General features: G+C 42.6%; 1 protein-coding gene across 2 annotated transcripts; it reads left to right on the forward strand.

The window, feature by feature from the left end:
• Nucleotides 1-36: 36 nt before the first annotated feature.
• Nucleotides 37-23,174, forward strand: VPS22 (EAP30/Vps36 family protein). 2 transcript variants are annotated; one of them, XM_087682503.1, is made up of 8 exons: nucleotides 37-349; nucleotides 454-518; nucleotides 13,611-13,721; nucleotides 21,565-21,700; nucleotides 21,899-22,053; nucleotides 22,168-22,275; nucleotides 22,400-22,489; nucleotides 22,591-23,170. In XM_087682503.1, exons 2-8 carry the CDS (start codon nucleotides 468-470, stop codon nucleotides 22,711-22,713), a joined length of 774 nt encoding a protein of 257 aa, XP_087538629.1. In that variant the 5' UTR covers nucleotides 37-349; nucleotides 454-467; the 3' UTR covers nucleotides 22,714-23,170. The 2 variants fall into 2 exon arrangements, with proteins under 2 accessions (XP_087538629.1, XP_087538628.1); XM_087682502.1 differs by lacking the exons at nucleotides 37-349; nucleotides 454-518; nucleotides 13,611-13,721 and adding an exon at nucleotides 17,401-17,770 and having other exon boundaries at nucleotides 22,591-23,174.
• Nucleotides 23,175-24,269: the final 1,095 nt, after the last annotated feature.

Below are 24,269 nucleotides of genomic sequence, written 5' to 3' on the forward strand. Positions count from 1 at the left end.
AATACCCACCTGGAATTGTCTATCTAATAAAGAAAATCCCAAAACCTAATCCTGGCTGGAAGTGCCAACGTAGTTATTCTCCTGGGATGAGCCGCACTTTTCGATCGCTTCCTGACTTGTGAATCAAATTACCGTATGTCCACATGGGTTTACACCAAATCAAATAGCAGTGATCATCGATAATGAGCATGTCAGCCAATTCCGACAATCACAGCACGACTGATGTAGTTCTAGGCCATCTTCTTCTTCTTCTACTTACCTTCTTCGGGTAGCAGATCATCGACGCCGAGCATTGCATCTGCAGGGGGAGCTCTGACGTCAACTGCGCCCACTTCTACTGAGGAACACGGTGCGTAACTAGTGTTCCTAATGGATATCCAGAAAGGGGAATGAAATATTGAAATCGACTAGCTATTGGGACCTTAACGAATGCCGTTGGTTTCACCTTTGCAGGGGATTTCTCAAACATGAGACGCCGTCCAGGAATTTCAGGTCTTCAAACGGCTGTGGCTGCACGGGTGCGTGAGATAATCCTTTGTAGCTGGAAGTTAGTATGCTGAATGATGGTCTGTACAGGAGAAATGATTGCACTGCAATCCATTTCAAAACATGGCATGCTGTTGTTCTGTTTAGATGAGACAGCCACAATCTAGTTTTGATAATCGAACAGATTCTTATTCAAATCCTTGGGCTTCTTGATGATTTTCTCATTATGGATACTTGTGTTGTAACACTTTTATGTATGCCTGAAAGGATTTCGTGCTGGAAGATAACTGGTAAGGCCAAATACAAATCGAAAACAGTAGACTCTATGAAAGCAGGAGTCACTTTACTTTTGAGGAGTTAAATTCCTAGAGGTCAAAAGCTTGAGCTCATACCGGTGAGGTTGTGTGATCAAGACATGCTGGGTCCATCTTGGGCACCTATGTTCACATGGTGTGTCCTTGTAAGGCTGGTTACACACCAAGTGATGGACGGCCAACCCTAGCCGAGGGTGTGGGCATGCACTTTTTGAAATTTGGCATGGACATGGGTGCGGTATTTTTACACACCAAATGGACATAGTTCATGAAAAAGTAAAAAATAACAAAGTTATAAATATTCAATTGGTAACGAATGCGAAAAGTGCACCCTTGTCTGCCACTTTACAAAGTGGGCAAGGGAGACTCTCCATCCAAATGTGGGTGGGGAGTTCACCTATTTAGTAGGTAAACAACAAGTCATGTCCTGTCCAGTGTGTAAAGGCCTGTGGATACCCAACCCATAAATAAGTGTTTTGATTGGTTAAAGCTTACAAGTTGGGCATTTGCCATTTGGTGTGTAACCAACTTGAGTCCAAGCTATTGTCCACTTCAACAGTTGGCTGGTCCTCCCCTTGGTAGGGTCTTTGAGGAGGATGATCTAGTGTGATCAAGCTCCATCATCTGATTAGCATGCACTCCTATCTATGCAAAGAACAATGCTAGTATGGTCCTTGCCTTTCTCATTCGACTGATATTTAGAAGGGAGGTGCACCACACCCCCTATCGAACCAAATTCGTGATGTAATTTTATTGTCATACAATGGATGCTGGTGTCTTGGATTCATGTCTAAATAGCATGTTTGGGCTTTTATTCAAAGGGATGCAGGATTGCCCTTTTGTTTCTGAACTTTAATAGTTTTTGAAGAGTACAACTATCCAATGAAGATTACCACTATCCAAATAGCCCAAAGAAATTCAGATTGCAAATTATTGATATATACAGTTAGAATCACTTGTTAAACTCACTTGAAGAAAGACTTTGCAATGGCTATTTGCTTAAGGAAGACCCTACCCATTTTGGAGAGGGCCTTGCTTTGTAACATTTCTTAAAGCTGTGTTGAAAGGACAATGAGACATGGCAAACCTTGCACCTTCTTGCATGCACTTTGCAGAGGAGAGCTGGCAGGTAGAGATAGACTGACCACGTCACCCTAACTAGAGTCAAATAGATCCACTACTTTTCTACCTTTTGTCTAGATTGACAACACTTTTGAGAGAGAGAGAGAGAGAGAGAGAGAGAGAGAGAGAGAGAGAGAGAGAGAATGTCTACAAAAAGCCAATGTGGCCTATGAGACAAAACCAAAGTATATCTGTATCCAATGTCATCTCATTATAAAAGGCAAGTAAAGTTAGAGGTAAAGTTTCCATGTATTTTTGGTGAAGCTTTAGCATTGTTTCATCTATGAAAGGATGCAATGGATGGAGGAGGGTGACTTGGTAGATCATCCTTAGTGATGCACTTTACCTTGATATATTTTAGTTAAAGCCGATTGGATGGGGCTCTTTCAAGCTCAACAAAGCATAGAAAGTTTAGGGCATTACCTGATGTTCTATAAGGAGGTTGCATCTCCACTCTCCTAGTGATGGACAACTCGGTTACGTAGTTGATCTCGGATGTACTTGATTTGCATCTAAGGTAGTGTATGTTGAAAGTATTTCTGCCATTGGGATGACTATTTAGTGTATTAGTCACTGTGAGTCGGTACACATATGGTATGGTTTGCACCTAGGCTCTGAAACTATACATTTGCAAGGTTATTGACATGTATATAATACATGAAATGTATATTTGGAAGTGATGTTCATTTGCTAGGTATGTATGGGATACATGGATGGTATGCAGTCCTTTTGGCCCTTGGATGCCTATGATGGCACCGTCAGTGCAAGTGTCTGTTCTTCCTTCTCTTGCCAAAGAAAACCATTTGGACGGATCAAATTATTCGCTTTGGTCATGTAAGCTGGAATGTGTTCTTGACAACTTTGATCTCTCGAAGTTTATTACCCACCCTATTCCCCGTTGTGGAGAATTTCAGAGTGGGGTTGACAATCGATTGTGCAACCCTATGGAATTGGCTCAATTTTAGAGCTTGGTCTTTCCTCTTTATGAGCTTACAGGATTCTATCCTAGCGCATGTGTGCATGTTGTAGCAGGTAGCGGAAAGTGTGGACAAAGCTTACTTTTTTATACCATCAAAAGATATTTGTCCATTGGATTACTCTTGAGAAGAAATTATGGATGCTTGCTTTTGATGACTCTCCTTCCATGAAGGATCACATTAATAGATTGTAGGACATGAGGGATAAGCTTTCTTTCCTCAGCAGGATCACTCTTCAAAGGATATGGCTATGATTTACAATTTCTAGCCGCCAGTGCTTGCTTGGATTGCCCAGGATGGCATGTCAGTATTTGCTGGATTTTTCTGTACAGTCAGACTGCATTTATTGCAGCCCTACGATATTATTCAGCATGTCGACTAGATTTAGAGGCCATTTTGCTGGTCGGCCAGTTTTTGGGGTCTTTCGCTATATATAGCTGCCCCCTACTAGTTGGCAGATCATTTATTCTGTTCCTTGGTAGATCCTCCATCAGGTGTCTGCAATCTTCTCCATCTCCATTGTGGATAGCAGGCTGGATATTCTCCGTCTCTGTCACTGTGACCATCTCCATCACCATCGGTGCTGCTGTCATTATTTCAGCGTGATCCAGTACCCTCACTGATGCCTTGGGTTGCATGCAGGGACTGATCGGTCCTCTCCAATGTATTCAACATTCTTTTCAGTCAGTGCAGATTTCTTTCTTAAATGTGTGTGTGTTCGTGGTTGTCTTTTGTTGCGCACTCTCACAAGTGTGCTCTTCAGTTGGTGGAATAGTATTGCGAGGATTGGACATGGCATGTAGCCATTCCTCTCGATTCCATTGTCTACTTGTCTAAGGATACCCTAGGTTAGCCCTTTGACAACGAGTATACCTATAGATTTGTAGTAGGGAAATTGCTCGTATCAATTCACACTAGGCCAGATTTAGCTTCCTCTGTTACTTTGCTCAAGCAGTATTTCATTGTACTTAGGATGTCACATTGGATTATATGTCTTTGTGCTTTGAGATATTTGAGATATAACTATTCTTATTGCTACAGCCTACCTCTTTCCCTTGGACATGGCTTCCATCTCTTGGGCTAGCCATAAGCAGGAGATAGTAGTGGCTTCAATGGCCGAGGCCAAGTATAGGGCTTTCTTTGACGTTACCACCGAGACCATCTACATGATGAGCTTCATGGTGGTATTTAGTTCCCTTGTGCTACGACAACCAGAGTGTGATTACACTAGTTGATAACCCCATTATCACACCTTGGATGTGGCATGTTGGCATCCATTTCCACTTTACTAGAGAGCAGGTTAAGCTAGGCACCGTACGTCTAGAGTTTGTGTCTTCATCAGAAAATTTCGTAAATATATTGACCAAGGTGGTCAATCAAGAGGGGGTGGCTTTCTTCTCTTGGTGGTGATAGGATGTCGTTAGCAATTTCTCTTGATTGAGACATTATGTATATTGTACTTTGTATCTTCAACGGCATCATTAAGATAACTATGATTGTAAAAGGACACTTGGACAAGTGAACAATTCCCCTGTGAGATTAGTGTCCAAGTGGTACCGTTGCATCACATTTTGCATGAGCATGCTTCCTCTTGCATAACCCTAGTGCATTAGCATTTTGTTCTTGTAAACTTGCATTTGTGTGCATTTATCCCTTTCAATCTTTGGAGGGGTTGGCTCTAGACTCACCATATTCTTGGGATTGCACATGGTAGTCTTTGAGGCAATCTTCCTTCCTCGTTTAGCTTATCTAGCTTGCTATCGGCACATCTTTTTTGCCTCTCCACATACTCACCATAGATTCTCCCACACAGAGACTATTACCTTCATTATTGACACCCAATAGTGGTTGGGATAGGTTTGCTTGTTTTGTGAAGGTCTTGAGGCAGACCATCTTTGTATCTCCCCTTGGGTATTGTTACTCAATCGAGCGAAAACTTATTTGGAACCCTCGCTCAATGATAAATCTTTTTAAAAACAAAATAAAAAGCCCTCCAAAAAAAGAAAGAGCAAGAGAGAGAGAGTCCTTTGTGTTTCCATCCGCCTTTTCAGGACATAGTAGTTCATTGGGCAGGTGATGCACCCTTTGTCCGATGCTTTGTCCTTTTTGGGGTGAACACTTCGGCTCCCTTGGTAAGATAACCATCACGCTTTGTCCTTTTTGGGGTGAACACTTCGGCTTCCTTGGTAAGATAACCATCACCTATATAGTCTTGGTAAGTCAGTGGGCAGCCAATGTGCACCCTTTGCCTGATACCCTAGCTGCTTTGGGGCGGGATATCTTGGGGAAAAGAAAAGAAAAAAGGCTTGGGCTTGTTTATGTCCCTTTCTAGTTCCAGTTTTGGGCTTGAGAGGGGTATTGAGCTAAATAACCATTAGCTTTAATTAAACAGTCTCAAAACTCAAGCTCATTAATAAATTTTAACCATTCTTTTTAATCGGGAGTGGTTCAAGAGAGTTTCAGTATCCCACATGTAAACCCTTGGGAGGTCCCAAACTTTTGATAAATAGACAGCGTGCCCTCTCATTTAGTGAATTTCGTTTTTGTAGGTTTTAGGTGCTCTAACTTCGTTACCCACACCCTGTTCAGAGAGGACATCTTAGTTGAGGCTGTCCATTATTGTCTATATCCATCCGGCACTCGTTTTCGGCTTTCATCATGCAGTTTATAACATCTACTGCTGTTGTCCGGCCTTGTTGATTGCTGCTGCTCACTCTCCCCATTGTCACCAGCTGCCACGTGGCAGCAATTGCTGCCTTTACACTTGCTGCTGCTGCCCTACCCTTCGTGATTGCAACAACTATTGCATTTTGACGTGCTGGCTGCCATACAGCTTGCCATGTCATCATCAACTTTTGCACCGACAATTTTCTCTCCTTTGCATGTCCGACACTGACGGATCATCATCTTTTACTGCGTTTGCTGCTACTCGACATCTTGGAGGCTGCCTTGTTGCGAATTAGGACCTGTCAAGAGTATGACACACTCTCCAACTCATTACCTATGCCTCATTTCTCGAGACATGAGAGTTCAGGGTGCAGTATTCATTCACTACATAGTGTGTTTGTTGCATGAGCTTTGTATTATTGAGATTCATTCATTTATGATCTTCATTGTGTTCATTGTCTGTTTATTATCCAAACCCTAATTGTGTTTTGTTGAGTTCATACTTTGTTGTACCCTTTCATTTGTGTTCCTCGATAAAGCAAAAGCATATTTCAGTTCAGCCTTGAAATTTGCAATTTTATGCTCATTTGGTCTGGTGAGTAGCATATCATTTACATATAGAATCATAATCAGTATGTTCCTCCCTTTATTCTTAATGTAGAGTGGGTACAGTTGGACTATTTGTGAATCCAGTGCTAGCCAAATAAGCATCAATCTTAGCATACCATGCACAAGAAGCTTGTTTTAAGCTATAAATAGCTTTATGCAATTTGCAAACCATGTGGTCTTTACCTTTAACTAGAAACCTTGGAGGTTGTGTGTCATGAGGACATAAAATTTTGAGATACTTTAATCTTGTTGATAACATTTAATTAAGTTATTAATAAAATGTGCAAGGTTGTTTAACACATGTTGCACATGGCAGTTATTTTTGTGAGAGTGCGCAACGGAAGAAGAACACGAACACAGAGGAGAGGAGAGAGAAAGCAGAGAATGAAGGAAGTAAGTCTGCACTGACTGAGATGAATGCTGAATACACTGAAATGGACAGAGCAGTCCCTGCACGCAGCCCGGAGCGTCAGTGAGGGAACCAGGACAGACTGGAAGCAGTGGCAGCACCAATGTCGGAGACGGAGACGACGGAGGCAGTGCTGAACCTGCAGAGCATGATGCTGGAATGACTGGGGGGATTGCTCTATATAGCCCCCAGGCCAGCAAACTGGCCGACCTGGCCAGATTTGGCCGACCAGCCAGATCTGGCGGACTTTGGTCAGATCTGGCCGACTGCCCAGAAAATGGGCAGTCTGGACAAAAAAAACAGCCCAGTTTGGGCTGTATGACACCTAAGGCTGCTGGCTAACCAGAGCAGCCACAAAATGAACTGACAGAGCTCCTCTGTTTCCTGTCAGACTCTGACAGGAGCTCACAACCAGGAGATGACAGACTGAGAATGATAAAGAGCAGGCTAACAATTTCATGGTAATAGGCCAAGGGCCCCGAGGATGCAGTGGGTGTCAAATGCAAAAGTTGTGATAAGTTATGCTCATTGGGTTTTGGTGGTCAGTTGGTATCAGATGTGACCCTAAGAAAGAGGCTTTTTGGAGTAGCCAAAGCTCTCAAGCGGGATGATGGCAATAGTGTGGCCTTGTTCCTATACAAGAATATCATTACCCGTTTTGGCAGTCCCCTCGAGCTTGTAAGGGACAGAGATACTCACTTTCTCAATAAGATTATGGAAGAGTTGATAGAGTTGTACAAGATATGACATCGTAAATCCACACCCTATTACCCTAGAGCCAATAACTAAGTCAAAGTTACCAATCGCAATTCTCTGCTCGATCCTAAGAAGGATAATTGCCGCATATTGTCGTGATTGGGATGATTGACTTACAAAGGCCCTCTAGGTGTATAGAACCTTTCATAAGGTGGCTACAAGCAAAAGAGATTGTGAATCTCAGCTTGTACTCATTCCATTAGCAATCAAGTTAAAGAAATACCACAAGGGGCACTAGTTTTGGAGCCAACAGGGTGTCCAATGTTCGAGATTATTAAGGTAATTTGTGCATTTTAAGTTATATTCATTTGTTGATTGCTGTAGTTAAGTGCTTAACTAGGGAATTATGGCCCTTTCCAAGAAGGAAAGTTGGTTTCATTGTGACACATAAATATCCTCATGTAGGTTACCATTCAAAAATGCCGTCTTGATGTCCAACTAATGTACCTTCCAACCATAATTTGCAGCCATAGCAATGACACATCTAATCATATGGGATGTAGGAGCAAATGTCTCCTCATAATCTATGCCCTTCTACTATGCATAGCCTTCGGCTACTAAACGTGCTTTGTACTTCTCTATAGTATCATTAGCCTTGCGCTTCAGCTTATAGTCCCCATTTGGTTTCAATGGCTTTCTTGCCAAGTGGCAACTCAACAAGATCCCAAGTATTGTTGGTTGCAATAGAATCCAATTCTTCTTGCATGGCTTGCATCCAATGTATTGTCAAAATAATAGGTATGCTCTAATATCATGTCAAAATATATGACAGTGCAGAGAGATAGTAGGGTTTGTGGGGAGAAACACAGAGTGTGCACGGCAAACACTAAGAGAGAAGAGAAACTTAGAAACACAAGAACAATATGGTGATGATATACTAAATCATGCTATGAGAAAAAAAGCTGATATAGTGGAGCTGAAGCTTAGAAGACAAGTGCACTATCCTATTTAAATCAGGTGGTAGTACCTGTTGCAATTTACACAGTGAAGGGAGCGAAACGCAATCCTTTGGGTAGGGGGCTATCAAAGTAATCATTAGAAGGTGAATAACAATTGTCGATGGAGTAAACTGTAGTACTCTGATGCTGTCAGGAGATGAGGAAAATGATCACCAACTATCAAGGGACTGAACCAGTCCTTTGATGCTGGGGAGATGTCTCGAGCAACAAACACAAATCCCAAAGATCTGAATGCTGAAAATGCAAATGTTTGATGGAGACGAGCTGCAAATGTAGATGAAATCACTGACTCTAGGTTGTGGATGTTGTTGCCAGGTGCAAGATTACTGACGCCAAGCCACAGAAGATGGCGCTAGCTAGAGGAAGGACTCCAAATTGCAAAATGCAGATGCTAGGGTGATGCTACGTAGATGGAAGCTAACGCCTACTGGTGGAGAGCCTTTAGATGATGAAAACGCAAAGTGGATGATGACGTCAATTGGCGAAGACCGATGTGTGTGTGGAAGAAATTGATGCCAAGTTGCATAAACTTGTTGCCAAGATGGGGAAAGCCTCCAAACATAGACTTGATAATGAGGAAATAGGGTGCTTGAAGGAGAAGTGGAAGGGTGACCACGAACTGCGATGTCTCCCAGTAGGGGTATGGGTAGCAGTGGAGTGAAGAGGGAAGAGTGTGGGAGAGACCAAGGAAGAGGGGTGAAGAATGAATGAATGAAGTGACTGCCTATTTATAGGCATAAGTTGGCTAGGGTGGCATAGCAATGAGTGGGCGTTCATTGAAAAAGTGGCACTAAAATGTGGACACCAATCCTTTTTGGGGTTATCAATGCGGAACCCTAAATGAAGTGTGTAAACTGAAGAAGTGGTTTCTCAATATGTATATCTTGCTAGGCTTCTTCCAAGGAAGTAGGCTCATCATCATCTAACAGTGAGCTCCCCTTGCACGATGTGTTGCATGTCTAGTCGCCCTTCTAGTGTGCTGAGGCAAGGGAGCATCTATTTTACTCTTACTGGAGAGTTTGTAACTGCTAAGTTGGGACCATGTTTACTGCATTTACTTATTGTATCGCATGTCCTACTATTGGAGGCAAAGCATCATCAAATACTTGTTGTCGGGGAGCATTTGGTGCCGCAACAACTTTTTGTTATAAGTCCGTCCGACCATTGACAATAGGCTTGGACCCCAAAGAAAGTAGTAAGAGGCCTTCAAATACATTACCCAAAGTGGTTGGCATTTCAAATTGATTATGCGAAAAGGCTGCATTTTCAGCAAAGATTACATCTCTATTGATAAACACTTTCTTTGTGCATGGATCATACAACCAATAGCCTTTGCCTAATGCATTTTATGGCCTTGTCATTGAGCTTGCTATGAAGCTCCTTTGGCACACGTGCATAATTTATGCATCCAAACACACAAAAGTGATCAACTTCTGGTTTCTTTCCATGCTTTCCATGCCAAGCCTCAAAAGGTGTGATAATCTTTAGTGTCTTTGTTGGTGCACGATTCAAGACATGATTAGCACACTAAAGACCCTCTAACCAAAACTTACATGGCAGCTCTTTGCTCTTAAGCATATATCTGGTTAATTCCATAAGAGTCTAAATTTTTCTTTCAACAACCCCATTCTATTGAGGGGTCATCCTCATAGTGGATTGATGTGTGATACCTGTTTCAAGCAAAAATGTCTCTAAAGCACAAAACATATATCCCCCCCCTTCTATTTGTGTGAAGTGTTTGCACTTTTAAAGCTTAGCAACCAAATGTTTAAAATGCATAAATACATTAGATTTTACTTTTAGTCCATTCACCCATAGAGAGTAGTCATCTATAAAAGTGACAAAATAGAGATGATCTCCAAGTGCTTGTGTCCTCATGGGACCACATATATCCGAGTGTATTAGTTGCAATTTTTGGATAACACACATAGCACCATCTTTTTTGAAAGCAAACCTATGCATTGGGAGGTGGGGTCTCTATAGGAGGTAAGGCATCCACCATTTGACTATGCTCAAGAGTCATTAGATTGTCACAACTCATATAACCGAATCTGGCATGCCATAGCTTTGCATTTTGCATAGTAGGCATAAGAGTGCTAACTGTCAGAGTATTGTGAGAAGTTAGAACTCCTCTCATATGTGTCCAACAAAAATAGGCCATTATACAAGATACCTGACAATCGAAGAGTGTAGTCATGCTCTCTATCTTTGACAATACACTTGTTATTCTCAAAGATGACCTGAAATCCATGCTTATTAAAAGCTGAAATGGATAATAGAGTCTTTGGCACAAAGAAGACATCTGGAAGCATAAAATCTAAGCCATTTGCAGTAGTGATCAGCACTGAACCAATGCCACAAACATCATGACTACTGTTATTAGTATATGTAACCCTTCCTTGCAGGAGTTAAATGCAATGATGTGAACAAATACTTTGTTGAAGTGATATGCCTAGATGGCCCACTGTCAAAATACCAAGTATGCTGCATTTCAGCAACAGTAAATACACTATCAGTCATGGAAGTGTCATAACAGCATATCAAGAATGCACAGTCCTCTACAAAATGGGTTGTAGCATCCCCATCTAAAGACCGAGTGGTAGATGTCTCCTAGACAGCTAAATCGGAGTTCTCCTTGGCCAACCTTTTCATGCATTCATCAATGCCATGTCTTGGTTTCTTACAGTAGTGGCATTTCCCCTTTTTCTTTTGTCTTTTCTATGTCTTGGGCAGCCTTGTTAGATGGTTGTTCCATATCAGCCTTGGGCTGATTTTTTATATACTGTTTTGCTTTTCCCTTGCCTTTATATTTAGAGAGCATGACTATTTCACTTGAACACATAGCAACATTTCTCTGAGTCTATTCCTCTTGTAATAAGAGGCCTTCCAATTCCACAAAAGTAAGGGGATGCTCCCCCCTAAAAAAAGATAAATTTAGTGAGGTATGGAAGTCAAGGTAAGACTTTGGAAGCGAATTTAGAGTAACATTCACCATTTCTGCATCCAAAATAACTTCATCAGTATTCAATAGCTGCTCATGTAAGTCCTACAAGTGTGCAAGGTGATGAGCCATGCCATCACCCTCATCCATATGTGCATTAGTCAGTTCTCTTCATAAGCAAGAGATCTAGCTTCATTACGAGCTGCAAACATGCATTCCAAGACATTCCAAGCTGCTTTAGAGGTCTTGCATGACTGTATGTGAGGTATAATCTTGCATGACTACATATGAGGTATAAGAGCTCTCTTAACTGATGAGGCAATCAATGACAAAGCATGTGCATCCTTCCAATCCCATCTCTTGTGATTTGTTGTAGGAGGAGCAAGGGCAGCAACAGGAGACTGCATATGCCTCAAGATGTGTGCCAAACATGAAATGTAGTAACTTAATGCTGAAAATCCCCAATTTTTATTGCAATTTTCCAAATTTATACAAAATTCTCTACCCAATCTTACATAAACAACAAGATAATGCTGTTGCAGCTCATGTCCACTGCTTTGGGATGCATGCCATGCAAAAGCCCCAAATCTCTGTAAAGAAATTCTGAGAAATTGAAGAGATTTTATACTTACAGCCCGAAAATCTGATGGAATGTCACCTTAGGATGCATGTCGACAGCAACCAGCAACTTTAGGGCACCTCTGAATGCGTGTCGGAAAGCCCCAAATTTCTTGCTCAAATCTTGAGGAAATTGCACAATGTCGGCACTTTGGGTGAAGATGCACACGTAGGACTTCAATTTGGGCAAAAGCTCCGAATTTCCGGGTGTTTTCACTTCCTCGTGTTGTGTGTCAAGTGGTTGAGGTGCGCAACAGGCTGCAGAAGGTGGCACAGCTGGGGGTGCAGGTTGTGAGCAGTGTTGTGGTAGCAGACAGGGTGGGAGTGCTGCATGTGCAGGCTGGGGCAGTGCTGCAGGAGCAAAGGGCAGCTAGATGGTAGTGCTGCAAAAATAGCAGGCAGTGGTGGACTGACTGGAGATGGCGACGAGCCGGACAGGGTGGCGCACAGGTAGTGCAGCTGGCGGTGACAGCTCTGGAGGCAGGCAGCACAGATTTGGAGGTTAGTGGTGCAAGCACCTGGCTGGAGTCAAGTGGTGCAGTGCTGCAAACCAGGGTGGTTGCGCAGCTGAGTAGGGCAGGCAGCAGGGGCTGAGATAGGTGCAGCAGTGGCACTGGCATGGGCGGTGTAACCAGTTATCGGAGGCAGTGATTTTTTGGCAGCTCCTCATCCTCTTCCTCACAGGCTGACGAGCTGAGCTGTTAGTTGCAGGACCTTGAGTGGAGCGGCACTGGCTGATTGTGGCTGAACAGAACCTGTGTGCACACGGAACTTGTTCATGTATGACTCTGATACCAAATGTTGGAAATTGAACCAGCTATGGAGGAGAGAGAAACGAGAGAGTGTGAGTAGATAGTGTGAGCTGAAATGATTGAGTGTACTTGCTGAACTGAAAAGTAATTGATGAAAGTACAACCCTTAGGTCTAAGGTAGACCAAATCCCTAACTTAACTGAAGTCAGCTAGCTCTAGAACTAACTCTGAATGTAATGACAACTTATTAATTAGTTGTGTTCACACTGCAAACTAATTGACTAAAACATTGGGCACTGCCCATAGAATTGGCAAAATCTAACATGTTTCTTGTCAGTTTCCTACTTCTTTCCTATTCGTTTACCTCATTTCCCCCATTTTTTACCACTTCTAGCACCCAGGCACTTGGAAGTACTGTTTGTCTATTTCTAGACTCGGAAACAGCCTTGCGACTATGGTTCAAACACATTAATTGGCCTAAGCCGCTACACTATTTTGGTTCACATCTGTCTTAGGTCTGCATAGTTTGCTGTTCCTCATAAATCCTGTATGTGTTTATTCTGACAGTCACAACTCTTAATATTGTTTCTCCATCTTGTCACATTAACCAACCTTACAGCTTAGATACAAGAACCTTTTTACAATTACATGCATTGTTTCTAGAGAGTGACATTTGCACATATACATGTCCCATGGAGGGTTTGCTGCCAATGCTGGTGGCGTCTTTTAGACTTGAGTGGAGCAATTGTGTCCTTTAAGTTTTCTTTTGTGTGCATAGGTTAATTTATCATCTTTTTAATCTGAAAAATGTTCAAACTTGTAGCTTGTTAATTCTTGATGCCATTGGTAAGATTTCATTTCAACTATGAAGCAAACTTGACACAATGTGTTGTCAATCATGTTGCATTTTCATTATCAAAATTGTCTTTAATCTGCTAACTGTGATGCAAAAGTTGTTAAGTTGTATTGTCTATTAACCAAAGTAGCCAATTTATTGCAGGATCAATACAAGTTACTTGGTGAAAATGTAGCTAGACTTAGGACAGATTTTATGAAAGAACAATTGAGCACATTTAGGACTCAACTTGAAGAGTTCGCTAGAAAGCACAAGGTAACAACTAACAAAACTTTTTGCATTTATTTTTTTGATCTAACATGTGTATGCATTCTCTTATTTTTGGCTTGGGGACTTAGTTTGATTAGCATTGATGTATACTGTTTTGATTTCTCTCAACAGTCCAACTTCCCAAATTATGGATTTGTGATAGAGTGATTGTTTCCTCTTGCAGAAGCTTTAGCCTAGGTATTGCACTTGCTTCTTTCTCTGCTCATCTTCATCTTTTTTGAAGTGGACAAGACAAGAAGTCCAGCACGATGAAGCTTTCATGAAGGTTTGGCAGAATCCAGAGTTCCAAAATAGCTGTTGAAAACTAGCGATGATGTAAACCAGCAATCACATATGTGAGGATAGGTGATATACAAGAATGCAAAAGCTTAGGTATTTAAGCTATAACAACTATTCGATGGAATGGGGCGTTGTGACTCCACATGCTCTAAGAGAGCTGTTGGTGAAACCATGGGCAATGATCTTTAACTTGCAAGCATTTATTCTTAAAAACAGAACTTCGGCAACCAACAAAAGAAGAAAAAAATCAAACAATGGAGCTAGAATGCTCCTATACTTGAATACAAAGGAAGATTGGCCCCCAAAGCCTAGCGCCCCTTGTGTTATTTCTGTATCATTATCAAGTTGTGTACAACTATTACCTCTCAGAAGGCCTTGCTCATTGGCTTTCCAAATTCAGCCCTCAGTAGGCTAATCTAGTACAACTACTCATGGATTGCTGTGCTCTTGCACTATTCTCTAGCTGCTCTCACCAGGCAATACCAAAAGCACTAGATTTGAACCAAAATGGTTTAGATTCCACAGAGAGACAACAAGACCAATCTGCTCGACACTGGATCTTGCTTGAAAAACCCAACTGACAAAATGTGTCACGACAGACCTCTCCAGTAAGCTTTAGATCTCAATTTTCAGCAAATCTGCACAAACGTACCAGAATGGCTCAGGCAATTGTGGAACATCGCTCGGCCTGGGATAGCATTCTTCACACCAAAACAGCCATCGTCTACCCTGCTATTGTCCTTGCCTACCTTGGAACAACATTGCCTGGCTGAAAACAGCATCACCAGCATCAAAACAACATTGCTGGCATGGGAGACAGGACAGCATGATCAGCCTTTGGGCAAGACATGACCAGCCTTTGGGCAGACATGACCAGCAACAATAGATGATGAATTTGTAGGTGGCAGCCACAATCTGCCCAGATAAAGGTCACGTAATGAAGAAAAGCCGAGCTTCACGCCTTTCCTTGCTTGTTCCAGTTTTTCCGTGTGTTTAAATGGTTTCTCAATCAATGTTAACATTTAATTATTTAGCCTTGATTCATTAAATTTAGAGGTGTCCCAGCCCAAACTTTGGCCACACACAAATTTAATAAATTAAACAAAGCTTTTATTAAGTTTCATTCTGATTAAGTCAATTATGTGTGCACAAACTTACACATTCATTAGCTTTGTTTTTACTCACAGAGCCTCAATTGCTTATGATCCTGCCCATGTCCAATACAACTCATGCAATGTCCTGGATCTGGCAAAGAGAGTTCTAAAGATTAAATCACATCCTCGGACATACCCACCTCTTGAAAAATGGCAAGCAACCTTGATTGCATCTGAGTCTGAAACAGGGCAACCATACCTTGGCAATACATGCAAATGAATGCTCCATGCAACATTTGCAATTGTTACAGTCACTATAGGTCACACCCATGTGTTCCAAAAGTAGAAAAGAAAGATTACATTTTCTTACCAGATAATGCTTATTATGGTACTCAAAGTTCTAGTAACTATGCATATAAACTGTTGTAACTAGAGTGTAATGATCACTCATCATAAGTCTCAAAGTACATATATTGCCAGCCAAAAGGCCTTGGATGAGCATATTGCATTACTGAGTGAATTCTAGATATCAAAGCCAATTGTTTTCTGAGGAAGCCGGAGTGTTATGCCCTCATTGCACAGCATTCTCCAGACAACGTCATATCTATGCTTTGTTGTTCCTGTTTCAGCCTCAACCAAGGTGGGTTCCAGCAGAAATGCTTCCAGGTAAAGTTGCAACCATCTCTCCCTACAACAATCATCCTGTGGTCCACATGCAGGATAGAAAGCTTGGACAATTGAAGTACATACTCCACCACTCCTTGCATGGGGTCCAATAGAGAACTAGTATGAGAACTACATGCAAGTATCTTCCCCACTTTGCTGGCCTGGGAGGGTGTGCGCTTATGCTCCTGTAGAAGAAGAATGTCAATACTTCCAGCAAGGGCTGGTTGCAGCTCTTGCTAGACTATCAGCTTCTTGGGACCTCTTGCCCCACTATAATGGATAAGGCTGTCTACATTCTAGGGTACTAGGTATATTCTCATTAGGAGACACTAGGGTCTGCTGAACAGGCCAGGTTCCTATTCAGCATGGTAAAAGACAAAGAGGAAGGGGAACTGTGTGACATGCATTAGTGATTGGGGATGGGCTTAGAGGGCAAGCTCCACTCCCCCATGGTGGTACAAGGATGGAAGAGGGTCCTTGAACCCCCACAAGTGCTTGCAAGAGCCAGGCTATCAGCCATGCCTTACAAGTTACAGGTCTGGTAGTATCGGGTAGCCTGGGCGAAAGGCCACTCCATCATGCCCAGAGGTAATCTCCAGCACGGCGAGGCACGGGGGAGGATATTGAAGTGTGGTGTCTCTTTACCCTTTTGCCAGTTAATGTCCATCCTGCATCTCAGGCATCACTGCTCTAGAAAGAACTCCAACCTTGTTTCTCCAAACCACTAGGAGATATGCTCAGCCACCTAGTCTCTCAAGTCCTGTTCCATTTGGGTTTGTGTTGAATTGCCAAAGTGGAAAGTTTGGAGGAAGGAGTTGTTGGCCCATTGCGAGGGGCGGCTAGTAGATGTGCCTTGTGGTTTACAAAGATCCCCACCTCCAAAGGACTTGTGGATTATGAAGATCCCCAACTCCAAAAGTAGTGGGAAATCTCCACGACCCGCAACTCTCATGTATGTCCAAGGTTTGATGTGGTAGAACTCTTGTGGTAGGAGTTGAGGATGTAGTGGAAAGGTGTGGCCTGCTGATGGGGTGGATGTGTTGGAAGCCTCATGGGAAGGGCGACAATATGGTATCGTGGAGAGGGCACAGGTTTATGAGGCTTGTCACTCTTTGTTAGTGGAGGGTGAGGTCCAAGGATGAAGAGGTGCTTTTGGGAGGGGCGATAGCAACGGGTGGGGATGGAGGGGTGATTGGAGTGGTTTGAGTGTGGGATAGAGTGCAGTGGAGGGGGTTTTGGGGGTGGGGGGGGTGGGGGCACATGGGATGGCAGTAGGGAGAGGTGGGTGTGTTGAAGCAAGGGGTGGGCAGGGGCGTAGGGTGGTGTGATGAATTTGGGGGGCCAGGAGGGTGGGTGTTGATGAAGCTATCATGCTATGCTTGTGTACTCGCTTGCTCCATGGGCTTAGCCCCAAAGCGCCTACGCTTTGAGAATTGGTGCCTAACTCATGGCAATGAAGACTATCCAAGCTGCCTTGTTAGATTTATTTATGTGTGTGTGTGAAAACACATTTTTGTGTGTAAAAGTGCGTGTTTAGGTGTGAACACCTTTTACACTACTTAGCATTTAATAAAGGTCAAAGATGTAGGTGGATACCTTAGCCTATATATTCAAACAGTGTCACTTGTACTTTCATCACAAACTACCACATCAATCTATTCAGCTTGTTGTGTATTTGCAAGAGCTCTCTCTCTCTCTCATGGAGCTTCATCCTCCATAGCCTGCTGGGCGCACATCAGCTCCATGCCCTACAGTGGCATCAGAGAAATCGATCTAATGTGTCCCCATGCAATGAAGAAGCCGCGTGGATACACATCCTATGAACTACAGCTCATAATACAGCAGCAGCAACAACTGAGAAAGAATTTGAAGCCTGAAGAAGAAGAAGAAGAAGAAGAAGAAGGTGTCCGTCTTGGCCTCATGCTATTGACCTATCTGTCAAACGGCAACAACATAGTCTTATCTCCAGCCATGTGTGCAGCCTACCTTTTTGAGGTGCTCCCTGACTGACGATAGACCTGCCAGCTGTCACATGTACTAATGCCCCGACATTCTGCCGTCTTCAGCTGCGTCTGCCCTGATAGTCTACCCATGTGCGTGTCGGTCCGCCGTGCGCCTTCCAGCCTGTCTGCCCGTTACCTGCGCTTCCATGTGCTGCTGTGCCCAGGTGTTGCCTCCCATCAGTCAGTCGAGTCGTGGCTTCGTTTGCGATCTGACCCGTTGACCTGGAGGCTGTCACGCCTCAAGGCCATGTCAACAACAGCTCCTATCCCATCACCGACATGGCCCGACGTTTGAAGTTAAGCCCAAAATTAAAAGCTTCAACTTTAATCAATTAAATTGAAACATTGGCTTGTTAGGGGTAGTTCACATGAAATTGGGGATTTTTGATTTTTATCAAAATTTCCCATCATTTATCCATTAAAAATTGGGGCTTCTCAAATTTGAGCCCGCTTTCTTGAAATTTCTTCATCAAGAGTTCATCCCTTCTCAAATTGAGCTCTCCTCATGGCATCTACCATCGGGATGTTGAGATATGGTATCACGATTGAAAAATTCTCGGGCGTTGGCTTTTCCATCTAGAAGACAAAGATCCATACTCATGCGAGAAGGCACATGGAAAGTTGTCTCCACTGACAAGCCAAAGCACGTTCGGGGCAATGCACAATTTTATCAAGAATGGCTCGAGAGTAATGAAAGTGCATGTTCGGGGCAATGCATAACTTCATCAAGAATGGCTTGAGAATAAAGAAAGCGTACTCGCCATCGTCGGGCTTGACCTCTCTGACAACCTTCTTCATCACCTTGATCTTACAAAAATGGCAAAAGAGGAACGGGATGACCTTCAAACCACATTTGGAGAAGATATTAATAATTTCAAATTATTTGTAAAGATGCAGTTGTTTAGTATCTCCTACAATCCTTTAGAGACTCTTAATCATAATCTCGATCATTTAAGTCTTTTTTTACCAACAATTGACCTCTCTCAAAGGCCGTCTAGATGACGATGATAAAAAGGATATTACTTAATAGTTTGATGAAAGAAGCACAATTCCATGAAACTCTGACAACTCTTGAGGTCGCTCGAGAGATGAAATATAAAGAAATGGTCACAATCCTTTCGGATGATAAAAGGCGCAACAAAGATGCTGATATCGCACGGGCAGTCTCTAACACCAAGAAACAACCGCCCAAGTGTCGATATTGTAAGTGTGTTGGTCACATTATTGATCAATGCTAAAAGAAGAAAGATGAGCAACAAGACAAGCAACACGTCCAATATGCTATTGCTAATACCTTATCTAATAGTGACTTTGATGAGCCACCTATCACCTCTGATAAGGCCCTTAATGTATTTGTTCAATCATTGTCTCTTGACAATGTCGAACCCTATCAGTATGCTTTTTTAAATCAAATCCTAAATAAATAAATATTGTGTTTTGGAATTAGACAGTGGCCGTGCCCATGCATGTTTTAAGACCTTTCCAAATACTTACTGTGTGGGGTACTCTACGTGGATTTCTATCCAAAACGATTTGTACTTTCCTTTTATGATTCTATTAGGAGCTATATTTTAGGGGGGATTGTAACCACTTACCACATGACCTCTGAGTTGATCCCGAAAGCTATACCCATGTATTTTGGCCTCCAGTCACGTGCCTAGTGCCTCTGAGCCACGGTGGCTTTTGATCAGTCTCTAAGCCATGTACACACACCCTTGAACCAAGCCTTACTTCGGGTCCCCAAGCTTTTTGATGGACCATATTATGTTCCTCCTCACAGTGCATCTCTCTCACTTATGTTATCTCCTTTTCAGAATCATTGTACTGGATTAGACACTACCTCTTTGAAGTTTGAGGTAAGACCTGTTGTCGAAACTTGTGTATTTCACAATTTTTGGGAACTTAGGGATCTTCTATTGGTTTGATATTGCCATTTATACCTTTGAGTACCCTGGCCCTTGTCACTGTATCAACAAAAGAGGGGGAAAGGACCATGCTGAAAAGATGCCAAAGTCCTCCATATTATGTTTCTCCTCACAGTGCATCTCTCTCACTTATGTTATCTCCTTTTCAGAATCATTGTACGGGATTAGACACTACCTCTTTGAAGTTTGAGGTAAGACCTGTTGTCGAAACTTGTGTATTTCACAATTTTTGGGAACTTAGGGATCTTCTTTTGGTTTGATATTGCCATTCATACCTTTGAGTACCCTGGCCCTTGTCACTGTATCAACAAAAGAGGGGGGAAGGACCATGCTGAAAAGATGCCAAAGTCCTCCATCAGCTGTTGGTACTTGAGCACAAGCCTGAAGAAGAGGAGGTCATGGGATATTTGGGGAATCTAGTGTGAAGAGCAAAGTTTGTGATTGTGAAGCCTTTATACCACAGAACCAAATAAGTGACACCTCTCGAGGATACAATCGGGGAGCGAGGCGATGCAAACCATGAAGATACCTTGCCCTATTAGCACTGCCTCTGCTATCCACGAGGTGCCAATGTGCAAGGTAGAGTGAAGCCGATCTTGAAGCTGTACCCTGGATGGAGACTGGCCCACAACCTGTTTGAAGATCGCGGTCTCCTCTTCAATTCCTGCTTAGTGGGGCAAAGCAATTGGAGCTGTTCTTCGGTAAGGACGAGATGCAAGGTGCTAGATTGTGGGGCACCTGTCGAGTGCTCCCAAAGGTTTGTGATTTCTTTGAGGAACCTGTCGAGTGCTCCCAAAGGTTTCCATTGTGCTTTCTTCGAGGAACCACCTGATTGTGTTGCTGGATGCTGCTACAAAGGAAGGGAGCAGCTGCTGTTCAGCTGATGGTGGGTGGCGAAGAGGTATTGGAGAGAGGAGAATGAAGCTGGGATATGGGCAGGGCAAGCAGGTGGAGGTGACAGGTGCAAAGGGATGGGTTTTTTTTTTTGGCACCAGGGGGGGGGGGGGGTGTGGTGATGGAAATGGCTATGTGCAGTGAGGGAGGTCACGGATGCAATGGTGGGTGGCTGGGGGCGGGTGTGTGTATGCAGGTGTGGAGGTATGTAAGAGTGGGTGCACATATGCAGGTGTGCAGGTATGTAAGGGTGGGTGCAGGTGACTAGGTGTGCAGGTGTGCAGCTGAAAGTGGGCGCAGGTCTGCAGGGATGGTGGGTACAGGTCATGAAATGTGGGGGGCGGGCACAAGTGGAGGTGGCTCTTACAGACTTCAGGGGGGGTGGCGCAGGTCCCTGGGGGGTGCAAGCTGGGGGAGTGGTGGTGGGTTGCGGCTGTATGGCCAGTGTGGCAGGGTGCTGGGGGTGGGCATTTGTGGACATGATGGTTAAGTGCTGGGGTTAATAAGGACACTCCTTAGTATGTTTAATGAGCTGCAAGGAGTTTTTGGGTATTTAGAAACTGTGGCGTGGGAAACATAAATATTAAGGGTCAATTGGCATCATACATAGTTGAGGGGTGCGGTGCGTAAGGGGATTTCATTATGTGGGGATCTGGTTATGTCCCTATAGATTATTAGGTTATGTGCATTTTGCTTGCTGTGATTTTAGCTGAAAAATTGTTGTCCAAAAGCTCATAGTGTATTAATGAACCCATTCATGGTTAGAGAACTATCATTGTTTTTTGTATTTTTTTTGGGTTACTTTTGAGTTGAATTATCAAGTTTGTGTCAAGTGTCAAAGTTGAAACGAGGCTTTTGAAAAAAACATATGCTGAGTTGAGATCTGTTAAGGTATACCTGCTGCTCTTCTCTCTCTCATCAATTATTTGCAATTTATGCTTCTGACAGTGTTGTTTGGGATTGTCAGAATGATATTAAGAAGAATCCTAAATTCAGAGCACAATTTCATTCCATGTGTGCAAAATGTGGTGTTGATCCGCTTGCGTCAAACAAGGGATTCTGGGCTGAGCTGTTAGGGATTGGTGATTTCTACTATGAATTAGGTATGATGGATGTCTATCAATGATTGCACATGAAATAGCAGAACGCTACCTGATAGGCCAGTTCGTTACTAATAAATGGATTATTGTTGTGTGTTTAGAGAGAGAAGGCTAAGCTGAATTTTTGGCAGTGTATGAAAGGGAATTTTATCAGTTAGAAGTTGTTGGTCTGATTATCTGGTTATGGTGAACTTAAAACAGGAGTACAAATTGTTGATATATGCCTTGCTACTCGACCTCATAATGGTGGCCTGATTGATTTAGAGGAGTTATGTTCATTGCTATCAAAGCGACGAAGAGCATCTCGAGAGCCTATCACAGAGGATGATTGTCGTCGGGCCATTAGTAAACTTGAGGTACAAGAATTCGGATTTTTGGTTTCCAAATGTTTGGAGTGTTTGTAATCTGTCAATTCTTCGCACTTCGAAGTTGATGCCACACAAGTCTCCTTTGTTGGTCAAGCATGTCAGATATTAGGCAGTGGATTTCAAGTGTTTACAGTGGGTAGACGGAAGCTAGTACGATCTGTTCCAATGGAACTTAATAAAGATCACAATCAAATACTAGAGCTGGCTCAGGTACTTGAAATTTACGAGTAGAAACTTTCAAAGTTTAAAATACAATTTTTTTTCCTGGAGAACGAAGAACATGTTGAACAGGCCTAGCCTAAAACATAGTGCTTATCTGAATATATTAAACCAGATACAAGGGTACACTACAGTGGAGGAAGTAGAAAAAAGGCTGTCCTGGTCATTTGGCCGTGCTAGTGATGCTCTTGAAACTCTTCTGAAGGTAAGTTCATTGCATGTTCTCACATGCTTTTTGTTTGTTCAGTGTTAAAGATCACTTTTAATTTATGTTTGACAATATTTTCATTTGGCTTGATCATTTAGGAAGGACTAGCTATGGTGGATGATGGCCACTCTGATGGAAAACGACGATACTGGTTTCCTTGCATTGGGGCTTCATCTTCTGCTGCTGTTGCTGCAGATCCAGAATACTTATTGTCAGAGTGATCTTGTCTTACAACAGCATGAAGACATGGGATTACCTGGAAGACTGGAATCTACCTTGGGTTTTACTCTTAACCGTTAATGGGTTTGAATAATGATGCTAGTCATCCTTATGTGTTATTATCTGCTGTGCACCTCTCAGTTGGCTTAGCTGCTTTGGTCTACCTTCCAGTTTACCACAAGTTGATTGGATGACTGTTCTCTTAGAGGGTTGATTTGGTCTCGTGAATATTTGCAATTGATCTTAACACACATTGACTACTGGGAAAGGTTTCTCATTGGATTAGTCCTGCTTTATCCAGCCTGTTGGACAACCTCTGTTGTATTTTGTATGTGATTTCTCTTTCACAGTTGGCAAAAGATTCTGTACATGTTACAGTGTCAAATTGTTGAAGTGTTCTTTTGATAGTATCAACAAAATTATCTACTTCTAAATTCTATGGGGTCAAAGTGGCCTTTACAAGATTTTGTCTAAGTCCTTGACTTGATTTAAAGTTGTGGAAAAATGGCATGGAAAGGCCCAATGACATCAACATCTTTTAGTCTGGCTATGTTGAAGTTCCTATGTCAAAGGTTGATGAATTGATCATGAGACCTTGTTGCACAATGTCTTGCATTTGTACAAGATAGGCACGATAATGATATTATCAATACACCTTTGGTGGATGCGTGTCTACCTGCCTGTTGTACATGATACATTAATTATGCACAGAGGGAATCATGCCAGCAGTAGGACAGGTAGTCAAGTATGTGCCCATGTGGGTTGATTGATAGGGAGTCATTTAGGACATGGTAACTAGGTGCTGATGCAAAAGTACGTGGTATGTTCTCAAAATTGGAGGTCCAGTGCTCTAACACAAGCCATATTGAAAGCCGGTTTACATGGGATTGGAACTGTAACTGGTTTCTTTTTTGTCACTGGACAGGTTCTCCTGTGCACACTGCATTTACACCTTAGTTTGTAGATGTATACTACCCTTTTAAGAATGCCGACCCTACAATCCTATCAACAGTAAGGAATACAATGTTTGGAGCTCATAGAACATCCGATTTTACCTTCAATGAATAGACCCACGTACATGTAGTATAATCATCAATGAAAGGCATGTTAGATTTTATTGCCAAAGGATGGTGCCCTCGTGATGATATCCATCAGTGTATACAGATTAGAAATTGTTCATCTCTCACTAAACCTCCCTTATGAACTACTGCTTGTTGCATCATGCAACCTTTCACGTGCATGTTTTATAAGTGCTTCATCAACATTTGGCAACTCAAACACCATTGTGCTCATGTAGGTATAATATACATTGTTGAAATTTCGATGACCAAAGCACGCATGTCAGAGATTTGCATTAGACAGCTTGCATATCCAAAACTAAATGTGACTAGTGCTCCGTGAGAGGACCCACCCAAGTTCGTGTCATTAGGGCACCTATAAAGCAATGGTGTTTTAACACCCCATTACTAACACCCTTCACACATCTTCATGTCCACCATCTCCATGCTAGTACAACCATGCTGTTGCATGCCTTGTCAAAGATGTCCAAGCCCATCCC

The sequence above is a fragment of the Lygodium microphyllum genome, chromosome 8, assembly GCF_053477565.2.
Source record: "Lygodium microphyllum isolate KBCC chromosome 8, Lygodium_microphyllum_v1.1.10, whole genome shotgun sequence".
Classification (NCBI taxonomy): Eukaryota; Viridiplantae; Streptophyta; class Polypodiopsida; order Schizaeales; family Lygodiaceae; genus Lygodium; species Lygodium microphyllum.